General features: G+C 40.8%; 1 protein-coding gene across 3 annotated transcripts in view; it reads left to right on the top strand.

Moving 5' to 3' along the window:
• LRRC38 (leucine rich repeat containing 38) overlaps positions 1–16,677 on the top strand; it is a 79,970-nt gene that overhangs the window by 15,639 nt on the left and 47,654 nt on the right. The window contains exons 3-4 of one of the 3 annotated variants that reach the window (XR_007891386.1): positions 323–559; positions 1,861–2,395. Coding sequence is in view for 1 of the 3 variants with exons in the window: in XM_051637600.1 (XP_051493560.1) it covers positions 323–400 (78 nt within the window). In the remaining 2 variants the exon portion in view is untranslated. Of the gene's footprint in view, positions 1–322; positions 2,396–16,677 lie in introns of those variants that run through there. The other 2 variants (XR_007891385.1, XM_051637600.1) reach the window with 2 other exon arrangements.

Below are 16,677 nucleotides of genomic sequence, written 5' to 3'. Positions count from 1 at the left end.
TCCCTTTGCAACAAATAGGGATATGTTACCAACAGTTTTATATTTCGAGCTGTGCAAATTGCTCAGTCATGGAACATGAAACTGGGTCATACTTTTTTTGTCTGCAAGTTTTATTACAGACTCAAAACTTGCAACCAGTTTGCAAAATGATTTGTCCTACCAAACTTTTCAGTGAGACACCAGTGAGTGCTTAAGCAAATGTCTGCCCTTCCTTTGGTAACAAATCTATGGTTTTATTTCATTATCCTGTGAGGCTGATTAATTTTGTAGAGGTTACGTCTCAAACTCAACTATTTTGACTGGGTTCTGCTCTTACTTGCAGGTTCATCCTACCATGGTGCCTCAAAATGAAGATCTAGATTTGTTTATAGTTTCTAGCCTTTTATTCAACCCAACATAAAGCCCTGATTTTATTTGGAGCTTAGCACCCCTCAGAGCAGCAAGGAACAGACCAAGCTGACACCCACATAATCCAGTGCAAGCTGAAGAGCAAGGCTTAGTAAAGCTTTATTTATGAAGCTGCCATTCTGGATACTCCACATCAAAGTGATTTTGCAAAGTATGTTTTTTTTCTGGATAAGAAACTTTAATGACCTTTACCCCATTAAGTAATGTAGATTTCATAACTATTGAAGTCACCCTGTTAGTAATATCTATCTATATCTATATAGCTGCTGATGGTAAGCAACAGCAGTTACCTGTAATTAATATTGATTTTGCATCATTTTCATTGCTAGTGAATGAGATATAACTTGGATTTAGTTCTTAGTAGGATTTTTCTTATTTGATGTAATCATCAAAGCAAAATATTCCCCTGTTGGAATATTGCCAGAACTAGGGACCACCATAATGATCCCCTTCAAAAATGTGAAAGCAAATTTCACCATGAAGAGAAAGTGGCCTGAAGGCTGCATTATTATTGCAGCTTCATCCCCACACAGGTAGTAATGGGGAGGAAATCCCATCTCTAGCTTTGTGGACATGGGAAGTCAGGATGTTTCCGTGGGTGGGATCTCGGGAGTCTGCACTCCCTTCTCAGACTGCCCCAACCCCCATGAAGATCAATCAAGTTACAGTGGTGCCAAGTAGAAGGGCTGAATTTAGGTCCCTGTGATGCTCAAGCAGCACTGCCTGTAGGTGATTATAAATGTGCAGTAGCAAGCTTGTCCTCATTTACAGTTTTCCTCCTAAAATGGGTTTACTTTAGTGGTGGTATCTCTCACTATCAGAAATGAGCAGACATTTTACCTGCTTCAAGGGGAAGGGAAGATACTATCTATGCATGACCCAAATAAAATGTTGCAGGCTCAGAGAGCCAGGAAGCAGCTGTCACATTGCCTGCAGATACGTATCCTTGATGAAATGCTGGATCTTGGTGTGAGGATCCAAAAAACATGCAAGAAAGCAAATCTGCATAGTGTAGTTGACAGTCTGACTTTTTATGAGCATGTGTATTGGTATAAAAAAAGTCTAATCCACAGAATGTTGGAATAAAGATCACCTGAAGCAACTGTCCAAACCTAGCATTTCATCCTCAGTCACTCAGCATCTTTCTAAGGCAGCTTCAGTCCTGCTGTGACTCTTACTCAGATGTGAATATTAATGGATCACTTTTTAAAGCAGCATAAAAATGCATTGGGAAACTTCCCTGAATAAATGGTCTGGAAGCTCACAAAGAGGAGCTCACTGCTCACCTACCTCTGATATATAGTAGAGAATGAACCAAAAATGGTCTTGTCTTGTGGCTATGGGAAGATGTGTGTGTAATCACCTGTGGATAGCGTGTGTGCACACCTGTGCAGTAGGGAGAAGGTGTGTGTATAACAACACTAGAGCTTGCTGTAACTATCACCCCTGTAGACAGCCTCAGTGGGACAGCTGAAGCCTGATGGGGATGCTGAGCCTGAGACAGTCCTTCATCCCTAGTGGAAGTTCCTCTGTGCTGGCTTTCAAGCCTACAGGAGCAACTCTATGCAGAACCTGGCACTGATTCAGCATGTGCTGCCTTCCTGCTACGTGAGTAAATTACTTTAGTTTCCAGGGCTGCAAGCTGGCACATTTCTAAGTTCTCCAAAATAAAGGAGCAGGGGTTTTGATAACTTCCAAATCTGACCATTCCTCTTGGAGAAGAATTTTCTCATTTGTGGTGTAACCTGTTTCACTGACCTCTCCTGGCAACTGAAAAGCTTCAGTGTGAAGGTAAGTCCTTCCTTGTGGTGAGGGTGATACTGAAATGCTGAATCCTTGCATGCTCTTTCCAAAAAGAAACCAGAGAATATACAAAAGGAAACTAAACTTCTTGGAGACTAAGATGTGCCATGGACTCTGAATGCCAAGCAGCTTGTAAGATGCATAAGCCACCAGAAACATTTCTTTCATGTCCTAGCTGTTAACATGGGAGCAATACAACCTTGTTCTAGAATAATTACCAAAAATAGCTATGGAAGAACCTCAGGTACATCATTTAATGATAGCTGATGCTCTGTAATAAAAATACTTGGTTTTCTAATCAGATTTCTACTCTCACCTTGCCATCATCTTCCTCATTTTGTCTTGGTTTCTATATTGTTATATATTGACTGCATCTAGAGGAGAATCCCCGTTTGGGACAGCAATAACCAACCAGCAGACTAGGAAAAACACTTTTTATGTTTACCAACCATCTATCTATGATTGTAAAGAGCAGGAAAACAAACACTGAAATTTAGGCTGACAGAGCAACAGGAGAGCTTGGTTGCACAACAGAGTGCCTGAATTAGGATGTCTCTCCAGCTCCCATCAACTCTGCCACTCCACCCAGAGCTGTGTGAAGTCGTGTGAAGTTGTGTAATATTGGGTTAGCAGCACATAATGTGCTTTTTAGAGGGTTGTGAAAAGACATACGAGTAAACACTTCAGAGCAGGCTTCTGCTGTTAGTTTTGTGGGAAGTGAAAAGTTTGCAGGGAGGTGAGCAGCAAATAAGGAAGCAGCTTGGCCCGGAGTTGTTCAGGAGAGTCAAGTTTGCTTCAAAGCAGCATTGTTTTGAGCTTAGAGCTGCTTTTTCACCAATTTATGTTAGCAGTGGTGAGGTCTAAAGCTTAGTCAGTTCCTACCCAGGTAGGAATTAGTATAGTCTATTTCAAGCAGAAATTTATGTCAATTGGATGTCTAAAGTTTTCTGCTCCCAAACAAAACACCACTTGCCTATTTAAAAGCTTTAATGTGAATCTGAAATGTGATATGTTACTGTACAAAAGGCTTTTATCAGCTCAGAACTGAAAAAGTCAAAAAGTCTATCCAGCCAGTGGTGCTGGCAAGACATGCTCCAATGGTTTGTGGCTGCCCCATCCCTGGCAGTGTTGAAGGGCAGGTTGGATGGGGCTTGGAGCAACCTGGGCTGGTGGGAGGTGTCCCTGCCCATGCAGGGGGGTTGGATCTAGATGGTCTTTAAGGTCCCTTCTGAACCATACCAGTCTGGGATTCTATGTGAGGTCATTTTTCTATGCTGACTTCACTGGAATAGAAGCAGTTGGGCTTTTACTCTTGGTTTTTTTTCCTAGTCTTGCTGTTCTCTAAAAGCTAAGGGAAGTACAAGGTACAGACAATGTGCACCATCTTAGAAACTCCTTCCAGCTAGAGGAATCCACAAAAAGAGTTGAGAACTGAGCAGGAAAGCCAGCTTTCCTGTGACCTTTGCTTAAAATCTAAATGTGGCACAGTCCAGCTTCCTGACATCCCAAGGCACAGCTGGGTAGTGTTGGGAGGTGGTTTTTGCTCTTTCATTAGGGCAGATGTTGAAAGACCTTGCAGTAGAAATAATGTTTGTTCTTTGTGGTGTTTAACAGGGAATAAAATTGCTGTGGACGTATTTGACAAACAATTCTAGTCTATTTTTGCCCACCAATTTTGAGAAACTTTCACTGTCTAAAGAGTAGATTAAGCTTGCAATCTGCAGTGGGTTCAAGTATTACTCTTTATCCTTTGAAGATCTGGCTTCAAATGGGAATTTGGGTCACAGGATAATTCAATTGCCCTGTGATTGTATTAATTAAAAAACAAAACCCCCAAACCTAGTTTGCATCTTCAAAAGATGGAACAAGGAAATGTTCTGGAAGTGGATTCACTGCTTTCTTCCTATAGCAAGTCATAAATGTTGTATTTACTGACCTCAGGGAAGAGTTTGGTAAAAAGTGACAAGGGAGTGATACATAAATATATTCTAGAAATACTTTATCACAGAGTAACTTGACAATGGAAATCCTCAAAATCCAATTGTAAATTATATTTCTAAGACTGGCATAAAATATACTAGTGAGAGCCAAGTTAAATATGTTGTCCACAGCTTCAAAAAATCTTCTTTAAAACAAAAATTGGAAGAAAAAGCTGCTTTAGGGATTAATCAATCTGGAAAGGCTTTTCTTAACAACCAAATTAAAATAAACCCTGCAATGTAGGACTTTAAATGAAAAGAAAGTCTTCAAACTCTGAACTCGTGTACATTATACAAGATGGCAGGAAAATTACTATAGGTTTAACATAGTCTAATTTATATTATTCCTTGAGGGAACAGAATTCTTTAGGATAAGAAGTCTGTATTGATTTCAGAGGAAGACACTTCATGCAGACTGGATTCTTCAATATTGGGCTGTAGAATGCAGGTTATTCACTGCTGAGTGGTGAGAGTTTTGCGAGACTCTGTGAGTGCATCAAAGGAAGTAACTGCTTTGTGTTCAACCTACAGTAGGTTTTGACTAAGGTAATTGTTGTTGTGTGTTGTCCTTGGTTCTGATAGAACTACTAAATTATTTAGGATCCAATCCTTATCTGGTAAAGATTGGTAGGGCTCCAATAACTTTACTGGTGGTTTGCCTTCTGAAGATACCGGCTGGGCAATGGAAACTGCAGTCGTGTATGTTTATTCTCTACATTTTCATACAGAGAAAGGAAATAACTTGATGTAGGCCCTTTGTTGTGGTGATCTGCATGTGCATTAGTAACCTGTGGTTGTGGTTTCTGCATTGGAGGATGAATGCTGATTTTATGTAGGATTATAGGTGGTATTATTTGTAAATTGCAGATGTTCTGTGCAAAGAGAGGCCATATAGCTTTTCCAGACTCCCTGGATTCAGTGGAATTGCTCTCTGCGAAAGGAGGATCTGATCCTCCTTACCAAAACTTGCCTGCAGTCTTGTGCAGCTGGGCAGCAACATAGGAGTTGTCATTTTAAGCACATTCCCTCTGTCAGATAATCACTGTACATCTATGTCCTACTTTGATGATGGATTTATAATGAATGTCTTTGACCTCAGCCTAGCCCAGCCATCTGCTCTGGGAAGCAAGCTGGCACTCCAAAGCCATTTCTTACTTCAAGGTGTCTCCTTGTAGTCTTACAGAACAAACAGTGAGTCATCTCCTCCCACCAGAATATAGCAGGACTGTAACCTAGCTCAGTGTGAATGCCCAGCAGGAGACAGGGTGCAGAGGGTGCCCCAGTCAAATACAATCATAACCTTTGCACTGAGGAAAATAAAGACTTGTCAGAACAAGTGGTATATATGTACATCTGTCCTCAGCAGGGGCTGTGAAGGGGGATGGAACAGTGATTACATTAGCCAGGCTTGTGAGTAGTCATTTCTAGAATCTCCATGGTGGTACAGTTCTGTAGAGACAGGCAAATGTTTTTTGGTGAGGCTTTTTAAAATGCAGAGAAATCAGATGTTTCCTATTGTGTTGCCACCCCTCTTGGTGAAGACTTCAGGGCTGTGAATCACCGACCATGGGCACCAAAGTTTAGCATTATTGCTTCTCAGCTGAACTGTAGAGAAGTCCCAGGCTGGTTTGGGTTGGAAGGGACCTTAAAGATCATCTACATCCAACCCTCTGCATGGGCAGGGACACCTCCCACTAGACCAGGTTGCTCCAAGCCCCATCCAACCTGCTCTTCAGGAATGTGTTAGGTAGGGGAATGTTTAACTTTTGTTAAAGGACTAATGATCTGATTTCTAATTTACCTATTATTTTATCACTTTGAATCTTTGAGGAATTCATCTAAACCACATGGCTACTGAAGAGAAGACTCCTCACTGACCCCCTGCTGCATAGGCTTTTATCCCTTTAGATTCTTCTGAGATATGATCTTGCCATTCAGTTAGTTGCCCATTTGCCCATCCTGAATTGTTCTGTTCTTACTTTTTCATACCTATATCACCACAGGTTCTTGAACTTTTGAAGCACCTGTCCATTTTTGTATTTAACAAGATGGCTCAGAAAGGGAAGGTGTTAGGGAGGGCTCTCACTTCATTAATGGAAATATTTTGGGGGTTATAAAGCTGCTCTCCACCTGCCTACTGTTAGCAAAAGTGAACTTCTGTCAGGTGTCTGGGAATCTGATCTGTCTTCTATTCTAGAAAATTAGGGACATCCCATCTTCAATAGAAAAGTGTAAGAAACTTTGTCTCACAAAGTGACATGCAAGACTTGTCTTTTTCCCATGTTCTTTACTAGATGATCCCCCTGCTGCCAACTTCAGATGAAGTGATTTAAAATGGATGGGATATTAAAGCTTTGAGATAGGGTTTTTAAATAAATGACATGCAATCAGGACTGTAACAGCTGCTGTGTCCACCAGCTGGACAGTAGACTTAATCACTCAGTCAAATCCCACTTTCCACAGCACTGCACTGGTTTTTCTCTACCCTCTGCCCTTTCTCAAAAACCACAGCATAAGCTCAAGGTGGATGCTTCCTGTGCTCCAGAGCTCCAGGAGCTTCCTGTGTTCCTGAGCTGGCTCTGTTGGAGCCATGGAGGGAGAAATCTCTTTCTGGGAGTTGCCAGCACATCATTCACTGTGCAGCTGAGTTTGCCTTGCCTGGAACATGCTTCCTACAATCAAAAAATCAGGAAGGAACAAGAGCTCAGGCTTAAACCTTTGTAAACGCTTTTATTGCAACACATGCAAGATAGAGGTAGGAATACGCTGTGCATTGCTAGATGTTTTCCAGCTGCAAAGCAGAGCATTTTGGAATCTGTGTAGATGCTGGAAAAATATCCCTGAAGGCAGAGATCTTGTCTTCTGAGCCAGCTGCTTGTAGTGCTGCTTTTCAGAAAGGAACTTCTGTGTTCAGTGTGGGATTCAATATTAACTGTGTCAAACACTTTTCATGGATAATGTCACTTTGAAGAAAAAGTTGTTTCTGGTGACTTCTAGGCTAGCACTGTCATTCAGAGTGATTCCAGTACCAGCCACCTCACCTGGTGAAACAAGTTATTTCCAACTGACTCATTCAGAACACAAGTTGTGGTGTCAAAATGTCAGATTTCTCTTTGACTTTGACCTGAGCTTATACAAAGTTTTAGCAAAAAGAGCTGGAGATTATTTCCTTTGAGGGGAAATGAAATCTTTCTGTTGACAAAAATTAAATGTTCAGTTGTAGCTCATTGGGTTAAAAGAGCCATTAGAAGAAAATTATTTTTAGTGAAACTGAAAACACAGTTTCTCTGATGGGTGCATCACCTACCAAATGAAGCAATTGTTTATTTATTCTGGGTCCTCACTCTCAATGGTGCAGCTGACTCAGTGAGCAGCCATGCACAAGGCAGTTAACCTTTCTGTTGTGCATTTAACCATCTGTAAAATGGATATAATACTACTTACCTGCCTGATGCAGCTGTACAGAGGCTGAATTTTTAATCAAGATCTTTCAAAACACTTTGAGCTCACTGGATAAAAGATGCATGGAGAGGCAAAATTGTTTATTACAACAAAGTTGGTTTTATAAGATTTACATTTCCAGGAGTCATATATCATATGGCAAAATATATCAACATTCTAGAAATAACATCAAAGTATCAAGAAGCATAAGAAGTGTGCTGGGATGGAGTACAGACTTTCTGACAGTCTAGGGTTCCCTCATCCCTATTAAATATATATGTGGAGCAACTTGTTAATGCATTTCTAAAGACATGTTGACACAAGCTCAGACCTCTCTCCTGACAGGGAGTCTTTTGAGTTAATTTAACCCTGGGACCAGAAGGAACGGGACAACATGGTCAAAGGCATTTCTATAACAACCAAAGCAGGCTACTATCAACAAAACAGATTTCCTGGGTCTGTGAGAGAGAACAGGAAGTAATGATACACCTTCATGGGGAGCTTGTTATGAATAATTTCTGTAGAAGGCCCTGGCATTACATTTCAAGCTGATTGTCCATGGAATATGACCAGGTTCATGTTATTTCTTTACCCCCTATGCCCTCCAGTTTCAAAAATAATGATAAAAATACTTACTTTTACTAAGAAAGTACTTGATTCATTCAGGAGTTATGTTTATGGTAAAATATAGTGCATAACAGCCAACAGAAATAGAAGCAAGCTATTCCATTTGAACAGATTGCCTAATATATGCTACAGTATTCAAATCTTATCTGGTGTTTTTACACAAATTTGACACTCTGTGTCCTTTGCAGGCACAAAAACCCCACAGAATTACTGTTAATTTCCACAGTTGTGGAGATGATGCACTGTTTGCAGTGTGTCAAACCAGGACACAGTGCCATTCCACTATGCAAAGTGACTCAGCCATAGTTTTGTGAGGTTCCGTTCTTTGTGCCATCCTAGAACCTGAGCCTGCACGTGTGCTCTTTATAGAAGAGCTGAGAACAGCACAGTGTGAAAATCCCAAACCTTGGCAATTCCTGGAATCTCTAGATAAGTAAGGTCATAAAGAACACACACCTCAATGTGATGTGAAGCTATTGCAGGAGATGCAGTCATTAGCTCACAAGATTTTGATTGTCTGTCCTTCAGAGTCACTTACAAAATTAGACTTTCCAGATAAAAAAACTGGAGTGGTCTAAATTAAACAAAAAGTGTTACTGGAAGAGACATCCACACTGAGTGTCAAAACTGTGACATTAGAAATACATTAGTTTGATTATTTTAAATTGCTGATTCATTCACAGGGAAGTCCCTCTCCCAAAGCATCTAAACATCACTGTGGGTGTCCCAGACAATTTATCAAACGAAGTATTAAAACAACCAAATGACTTAAGCATAGACTTTCTAGAGCAACCACTGATTCTGAGCATGCAACTTGAGATACCCTGAGGAGCTTCACCTTAAAATACTGAGCAGCTGCTGTCTGGAAAAAGGGTAAAAATTGGAGGTATCCAAATAACTTCAGTATGCTTGAAAATCCTAAATTTGAAGTTTAGCATATAATGTGTTAGTTCCTGTGGAGCTGAAAAGTTCAAAAATGTAACCTGAGCCACTTCCAATATGATGGCTTTGGACTTTAGAATCATAGGATGGGTTGGAAGGGACCTTAAAAGGTCATCTAGTCCAACCCCCTGTAGGGAGCAGGGACCTCTTTAACTAGATCAGGTTGCTCAGAGCCCCATCCAGCCTGACCTTGAATGTCTCCAGCAATGAGGCTTCCACTACCTCTCTGGAAAACCTGTTCCAGTGTCTCACCACCCTCATAGTAAAGAACGTCTTCCTAATGTCTAATCTAACTCTATCCTGCTCTGGTTTAAGACTATAACTAAGCCATTTGTTGGTTTAGTGAGTTCTTTTTCCTCTTCCTTTTCCTTCCTATGCTGTTAAGAAATATCCTGAACAGCTATGAAGGTGAAAGCTTTATCCACCAAGATACATCCTTTTTAAGCAGAAGGCATATAATCCATTAGCCAAGCAACCCTGCAGTTTTAAGCCTGTAGCTTATGCTTGTTACTAGAATTTATGGAATTTACCAGACTAATATTTTTCTCTATTTACTCAATAAAAATAGGCTTCTGGATAATCTTTAAGAGCAATCACATCAGTTGATGATACTTGTCACTGTAAAAATCCACTCAGGTTTCAATCAGTCAAGTAGGTTTGGTCGATCTAAGCTACACGATGGTTCTTTGTTCCCTGACTCATTGATACAACCTTAAAAATTACTAAATACTTTACTGCTTTACTGGGAGTGTGACTTTATAGGAGAAAGTTTTCAGAGAAGCACTGGTTCAGCTGTGTGAGTACATGTGAGAACCCTTGTTAAAGGATGTTACTTACTGCTTCTGTAAATAAAGCTGTTTGTGAATTCCAAGACTTTTTACAGGAATAGCTTAGGAAACTGTTGACAAAAACATTTGAAAAAAAAAAAAAAAAAAAAAAGGATGGAAATATATTGTTAAAACCTGAACAACTAGACAAGATCTGCTAAGAGCCTGTGGGCATTGGGAATTATGTCTTTCTCATGGTATTGGAAATTAGTAGATGCCAAACACTCCAGAGGATGAGAGACAACAGGAACAGATTTTTCAGAGATTTCAGGTGGACTGGAAAAAAAAAGCAATTTATTACCTAGTCAGTATTACTGATGTTTAAACAGGTGCCAACACCTTAGACAATAGCTCTGCAGCTTCCTCCTTCAGCCTGTGGCTGTACTTGACTTGAAAGAGTTAATGTTCTCTTAGTCTTCCTTTTTTTCCCCCCCTTTCTCTCTCTCCTACTGGCTCAGAGCACTGGCTTTCATCTGAAGGGCACACACTGAGTGATGTTCACATGATACCAATGACAGCAGTGATAAGCCTATTTCTGACAGTGTGGCAAATTACTATTATGAAATCCCAGTACATTTGATTGCAGAGTGACTTTCAGAAGGGATCACACATAGCAAGGTTATGAAGGGCTCAGTGTTTACTGCAGTAATGCTGACTTACTGGAAAAGAATATCAAGAGCTCTTTAAATAAAGAAGCTTGGGAGATTCCCAATTCATAGAACATTTGGCTGAGTATATCCAGCCAAGTGTCCTGTTTCTCTAAAATGAAAAGGAGAAAATTATCCACAAAAATTCTTAGGGTTTGGTTTTTTTTTTCCTGTTTGGTGACTCAGTGAAATGTGTTTGCTAGAGATGCACTCCAAAGGGATCATCAACTTGAGGCTGTCCTTCCCCTCTGACATTGTTCACTTCAGGAGGTTATGGGGGTTCTGTCTCTCCAGAACTGCCTCCCCATTCCAGTCAAAGGTCAGGGTCTCCTATGTCTTTACAGTGCCCAAGTTAACAAAATTCAAATAAAAAATTATGACAAAAGCAGAAGTGGGGGCAGAAATAGAAAAGGTATGAGCTAAGAAAGCATGGAAGTTGTCAGTAAAAGAAGCATATGTACAAAATAGCAATAACCCACCTGCTGAATTACTGTCAGCATCCAAGGGAGAGTTAGAACATGGAGATGAATTGCATCTGCCCCAAACACCTTCCTTTTAAACTTCTTTGTGGAGTAACACAATCAGCAAAATAAAACAGAGCAGGCATTAAATGGCTCAGGTTTGTAACAGGATTTTTGCTACACCAGTGGGCACCAGGGCATTTTCATGGTGAAATATGGTTTTATTCAGTTACCTAATAAATAAATATGATTGCTAGTTTGTTTTTTCTAGACTTTGTTAAAGTTTTGAGTTAGGATAACCTAGGTTTAAATCTCTAGTTGGGAGGTTTTTTTGTTTTTAATACTTATAATACCAGCAAGTTACCATTACTGTGTCCTGACTGCTTGTCTTAATTAGAGCCTGTGTATTCTTTTTCCATACAAGAAAGAGTACTGGGAAGCCTTAGAATTCCTGTTGAGTTTCAGTTCAAACATATTCTGCCTCCCTAAGTACAGAAATATTGCTCTCTGCCTACATTTCAGCAGTGTTTTGGAGCACTTCCCTGTGCTGTATGATACCCAAGGGGATACAGTGAAGAGCTCAGCATGTGTAGGAATCTGATTAGGATGATGAATTGGGGAAAAAACAAAACAATAACAACAATACCCACAAACCAACAACAAAAAAACCCACAATCCCACAAAAGCAAAATACCCCCCCCATAAAAGCCCCATTTTTTTTCCAAGTGGCTCTGATTTGGCCTTGTTATAGCTCTGAGATGCTGAGGCAAATAAGTTTTGGGTTAAGCAAGTTTGTAATAAATGTGTTTAACAATTTCTCTGCTCTTCCTTCAATGAAGCAGCTACTTCTTGAGCCTTGTCTGCCTTCACACATTTGCCCTGGCTGGTAAAATTAGATGAATGGCAAATTCAGATCTCTTTTTCTCTTCCTCCCTTCACCCCTCTGATGTACTATTCAAGTGTTGGCTGTAACGTTCCTGGTTGCTGGAAGTATGGATGCAACTGTAAAAGCCTCTTAATTTTAGGTAGAAACCCCTAGGTTTGTGTGAGTTTTTTGAGCAGCAAAGGAGTCAAATTTGTCTTCAAAAGCCCCCAGAAATCTGTAATTTCCACTTCTTAGCCCATTTTTAAGGTAGGACAAAACACATCAGTTAATAGATCAGTATGCAAAAGGCAGTGATTCCAGTTTCAGTTCTCTCTTGGCCAAGTAGAGCATTCACATGATGTTCATTTTGGGATACACACACAATACCATTTTGTTTGTGACTATTCCAGTCTGATTACTTTTCCCAGCTGACCTAGGGAATTGATCCCTTAGTTTACTAAGGGGACACTTGCAGTTTTTCCTGTATTCTGCCCCTATTGTGATTTGAGTATATTTAGGTGAGGATGGAATATGGCTTCCCTGTGCAGGTGGCCCTAGCCTGTCATAGGTTTAAGCTCACAGACCAAATGTCTGAGGTTAGATGTGTAGCTTCAACAGCTGTCTTTTTGAAAGGTTATTTTTTAAAGGCATGTCTTCTTGGAATTTGTTTCCTGGGTGGCATGTAGCACCATGGAGAGGCCAAGAGTTTAAATCATCACTTCAAACATGTGGTTTGCATTTTGCTCTTAGACCTGAAGGCAATTGTGTCTGAAATCAAGCTTGTGATGGCAAAAGCTTTGGTGCAAGTGAGGTTGAGACTGGCTGATGGGACAGTGTGTGATTTAATCTATAAAGGAAAAAGGGGAGAGAGGGGGAAGAATGTCCCCCAAAATTTGGAAGTGCAAGTGGATACAAGAAAAGGAGAATTTCTAGAAATAGAATTATTTGTAATCCCAAGAATTGCACTTGTAAGAACTGACTATTAAACAGCCTGACCTTTAGTCTTTTACAGACATTTGGAAATCTTTCCACTGTTTTCAATCCACTTTGGACTGTATCGTATGTCATGCATCTCATGCTGCAGAATTCCTTATTTCCCTCTGGAAATATAGTTTGGGTCCCTGCTCTGTTACAAATATATTATTATGCCATTTCCAGCAGAGTTTAAGGGCCTGTGATGATAAATTCTAGTTTCACAGCAAACTTGCTGAAGTATTTCAACTTAGTCGTACAGTGGCTGATACCATAGTAAATCTGCATCTCAGTATTTCTTGCCTATACAGGCAGTTTCTTTTGTTGCTGACATAGGAGAATTCAATCACATATGTGAAAATAAGGCAATAATCACTGTTGCAGAATTGAAAAGGAAAGAATATAATTGGCAACAGTGGGTCTCCTTAAAATAGGCTTTAAAAATGTCTGGAAGTTTGCTGGGACTTAAATATGTTTTAAGGAAAGAAAAACCTTATTTTAACTACAAAGCTGGCAAATTCTACCATTTTTATTCCACAGTGGTAATCTCTGTAAAATACATGGTTCAAAAGCTGCCATTTCTCACAGTCTGAAGCTAAATACACTTTTTTCTTCTAACAAATCTGAATAAAATTAGAGCACTGTGAATAAATTCACCCTGCCTCTGCGCCTGCTGTCTTAGCTTGAGGCAGAAGCAGATGACTGTGATCTCCAAGATTGTCACACTAGCACCATAAGCCAAAGCTGCATTCACCTTAAAAAACCATGAAATTTATTCCAGCTTGGTACAAGCTGGTCCATTATTTCAGGGGTTTGGTGCCAGTGTTCATTTTTTTCAAAAGGCCATCTGAAACCTCACAGGCATTTTTGACATTTTCCCCTTAATGGTGTGGGTATTTGGGGGCTTCAGAGTGCTTTGTTTGTGTTCACAAATGAAGTTTTAACACTTTAGATCTGTCACCCGTTCACTGGAAGATGCTATTTTGATTTTTCTCATTAGCAGCTCTGATAAAAAAGGGGAAAAAAATAGCACATTTCTCATTTAATATTAATTGGGACATATTTTTCCCTGTAGCAGTTTGCTGATTATGAGATTTCAATGCTGCTGACTGAGATGGGTTGGCAAATAGGCCCTATAAATAGAAAATAAGAATCTGCTTCTGCAAAATGCCCAGCTAGAGAAGAGGCTCATTAATCAGGTAAACAGGTAGAGACCAACAACCCTGCCTAACACTGATCAGGCTGGCAAGACTGTCTGAACAATCAAGCAGAACAGTTTGGTCTCCACTCACATTCTGTAGGGAGAAAGTTTAGTCAAGTGTTGAAAAGCTGGAAATGGGGATCAAATCCCTGTGTTGTTTCTCCAGCTCCCCTGCTGCTGAGCTGCTGGCCAGTCACCTTGCCTCCTTGTCATCTCATCACTGCCAGAGGGCTGGTTTCCTCCTGAAAACTGGGAGCAACATTCCTTGGGTTCAGCAATGTCTTCAAAAAGTACATGGTGGAGTGTCAGAGTGGGCAGTGTGTAAATGACAGGGATTTGTGTCACGCTGCAAATTGTTCGTGTTAAAACACTGCAGGTCATTTTGGGCTGGCTTGCAGCCCTGTTTTCTGTCTTCCTCCTACTCTGTAGCAAGTGCACTATTTCCAGAAAAAAATGAGTCAGGAAGGAGACTTCTTGCTGCTTTGTCTGTCAGCCATGTGCCATTTAACAGCTACCTGTGCCAAGGTCTGGTTTTGTGTTGATTGCACAAAATGACGCACAGTTTAACTTCGACCCTGCTTTGACTTCCTTTCTATGGTGCTAGAGCTAAAGAAGAGCAGCAATAGCACCTTCCATCTCCAGGGATTCCAAAACGTTTGGAAAAGCTGCATGTTCTGAACACAGATATGGGGCTGTTTTAAGGGACATGTAGAAATTCTTTACAGGAAAAAGAGGGTCTTCATTTCCCTCAAATTGAAGAGGGGCTCTGGGCACTGCCCCAGATCTCAGCTCAGACTTTGCCCCCCCAGGGACACGCAGCCTCGGTGTCTGCAGATGGCCGGGCTGTCACACATCAGGAGCCAGGACAAGCTCCTCCTCAGCAATGATGAGATACCAGAGAACCCAAGGTACCAGTGCAGGTCACAGGGAGTACTGAAACCCAGCAAATTCTGCCACCTGCTGCCTCCCCCCACGTCTGCAGTGCCCTTCTTTTCAGTGCAGTCTCAGCCTTGGTCTGCTCTAACCTGGGTGAGGTTTTGCCGAGGTGGTGTTTACCAGTGGGTTTGTTGTATTTAAGCCTAAAACACTTGAGAGGCTGCATTAAGGGATTTGCTTTCGATATTTATAAGTAACAGCAGTACTGAAAAGTGTCTGTGTAGTGACATACGTGGTGAAGAGTGTCCACACCTGATTTACAAAAGCAAATACCTGGATTGTGCTAAGTGCATATTTAAAAGTAAAATTACTGATAACACAAAATGTCAGGAATATGGAGGAAGAGTGGGCTGTCCAGTGAGCACATGGACTTAACTAAAGGTCCTTTCACAGCTCAAACATTTGAGGGAACAGAAGAAAAATGCAGGTTTGCCTGTACAAACCAGTGGATTTTTATAGCATTCCTCTAGATATATCCAAGTGAAGAGTTTAAATTAGAAAGCTGGCTCTGTGGGCAGTTATCAGCAACCAGCATGTGCAGAGCTGTAGCTTCTGAATCTCTGTAGGAGTTCAGAATTGCTTTCTTTTTAATTTAAAAAAACCCAATATTTTCTCTTCTTGGCTGAGACACACCAGCAGCTTAGGCAGTGTGTAGCCTGAGTCTCTTCTCCATAAGCACTTTTCTCCCTGGTATGGTTGTTCCCCACCTCGAGGTGATGTAGGGAGGACAAGGCTACACACTTCCACACCAGGGGAAGCTGCTGATCTAAAGGATGTGGGGGTTGCCACAGCAATGCAGTTTTTTGGAACTTAAGGGAAACTTCAGAGGGATTCCTCTAGGGATTCTTAACGACCTTGCAGGCCAACCACTGTCAAGGACAGGGGCTACCATCCCATCAATGTCCTCTTTATATATATTGCTAACTAAATTTAGTGTTAAATCTGCTGTGAAAATTTACAGCTTCTAATATTTACCTGACAGGTGGCCAGACCCTCTTGTCCAAACATACAGTTCCTTAAATTAGACACAAAATATGTCATGAGGCAGCAGCCTCAATTACATATTTACATCACTGAGGCAGGTAAGTACATATTTATGCAGCCAGCCCCGAGTTCTTATTTTAAAGAAATGGACTGGCTTATTCAATGTATTTTTTAAAATCCTGGTAGTGCATTTGAACAACACAAGGTCTGGGAGCTCTCAGGGCCAGGGGCTGTCTCTGTATTGTGTGTTTACAACTGAGTTCTGCATGATGAGGCATCCTTAGGGGCTGCTGCAGTTGGAATAATAAAAGTATGTGACAACAAAGAGCAACTCCCTCTAAAATGACTAGTGCCTAGAGATTTTTTTCTTATTAGCAAACATGATTGCCCCAAAACAACTAGTATATTCTTTATGTAACAATTTCTTTATGGGATGAAGCGAACTCAAGGCTTTCCATACCCAGAGTGAAATGCCCCCATCACTGCAACTACAAAATGGTTTCCCTTACAAGCTGTCAGGACAGGGTTCCTCTCTGCACCAATAGCTTAGGGGCTGCCTCACAGTTACCTATAGAAAAACACAG

The sequence above is a fragment of the Apus apus genome, chromosome 20 (genome assembly GCF_020740795.1).
Source record: "Apus apus isolate bApuApu2 chromosome 20, bApuApu2.pri.cur, whole genome shotgun sequence".
Lineage (NCBI taxonomy): Eukaryota > Metazoa > Chordata > Aves > Apodiformes > Apodidae > Apus > Apus apus.
This window is presented reverse-complemented; position numbering and strand designations above follow the sequence as displayed.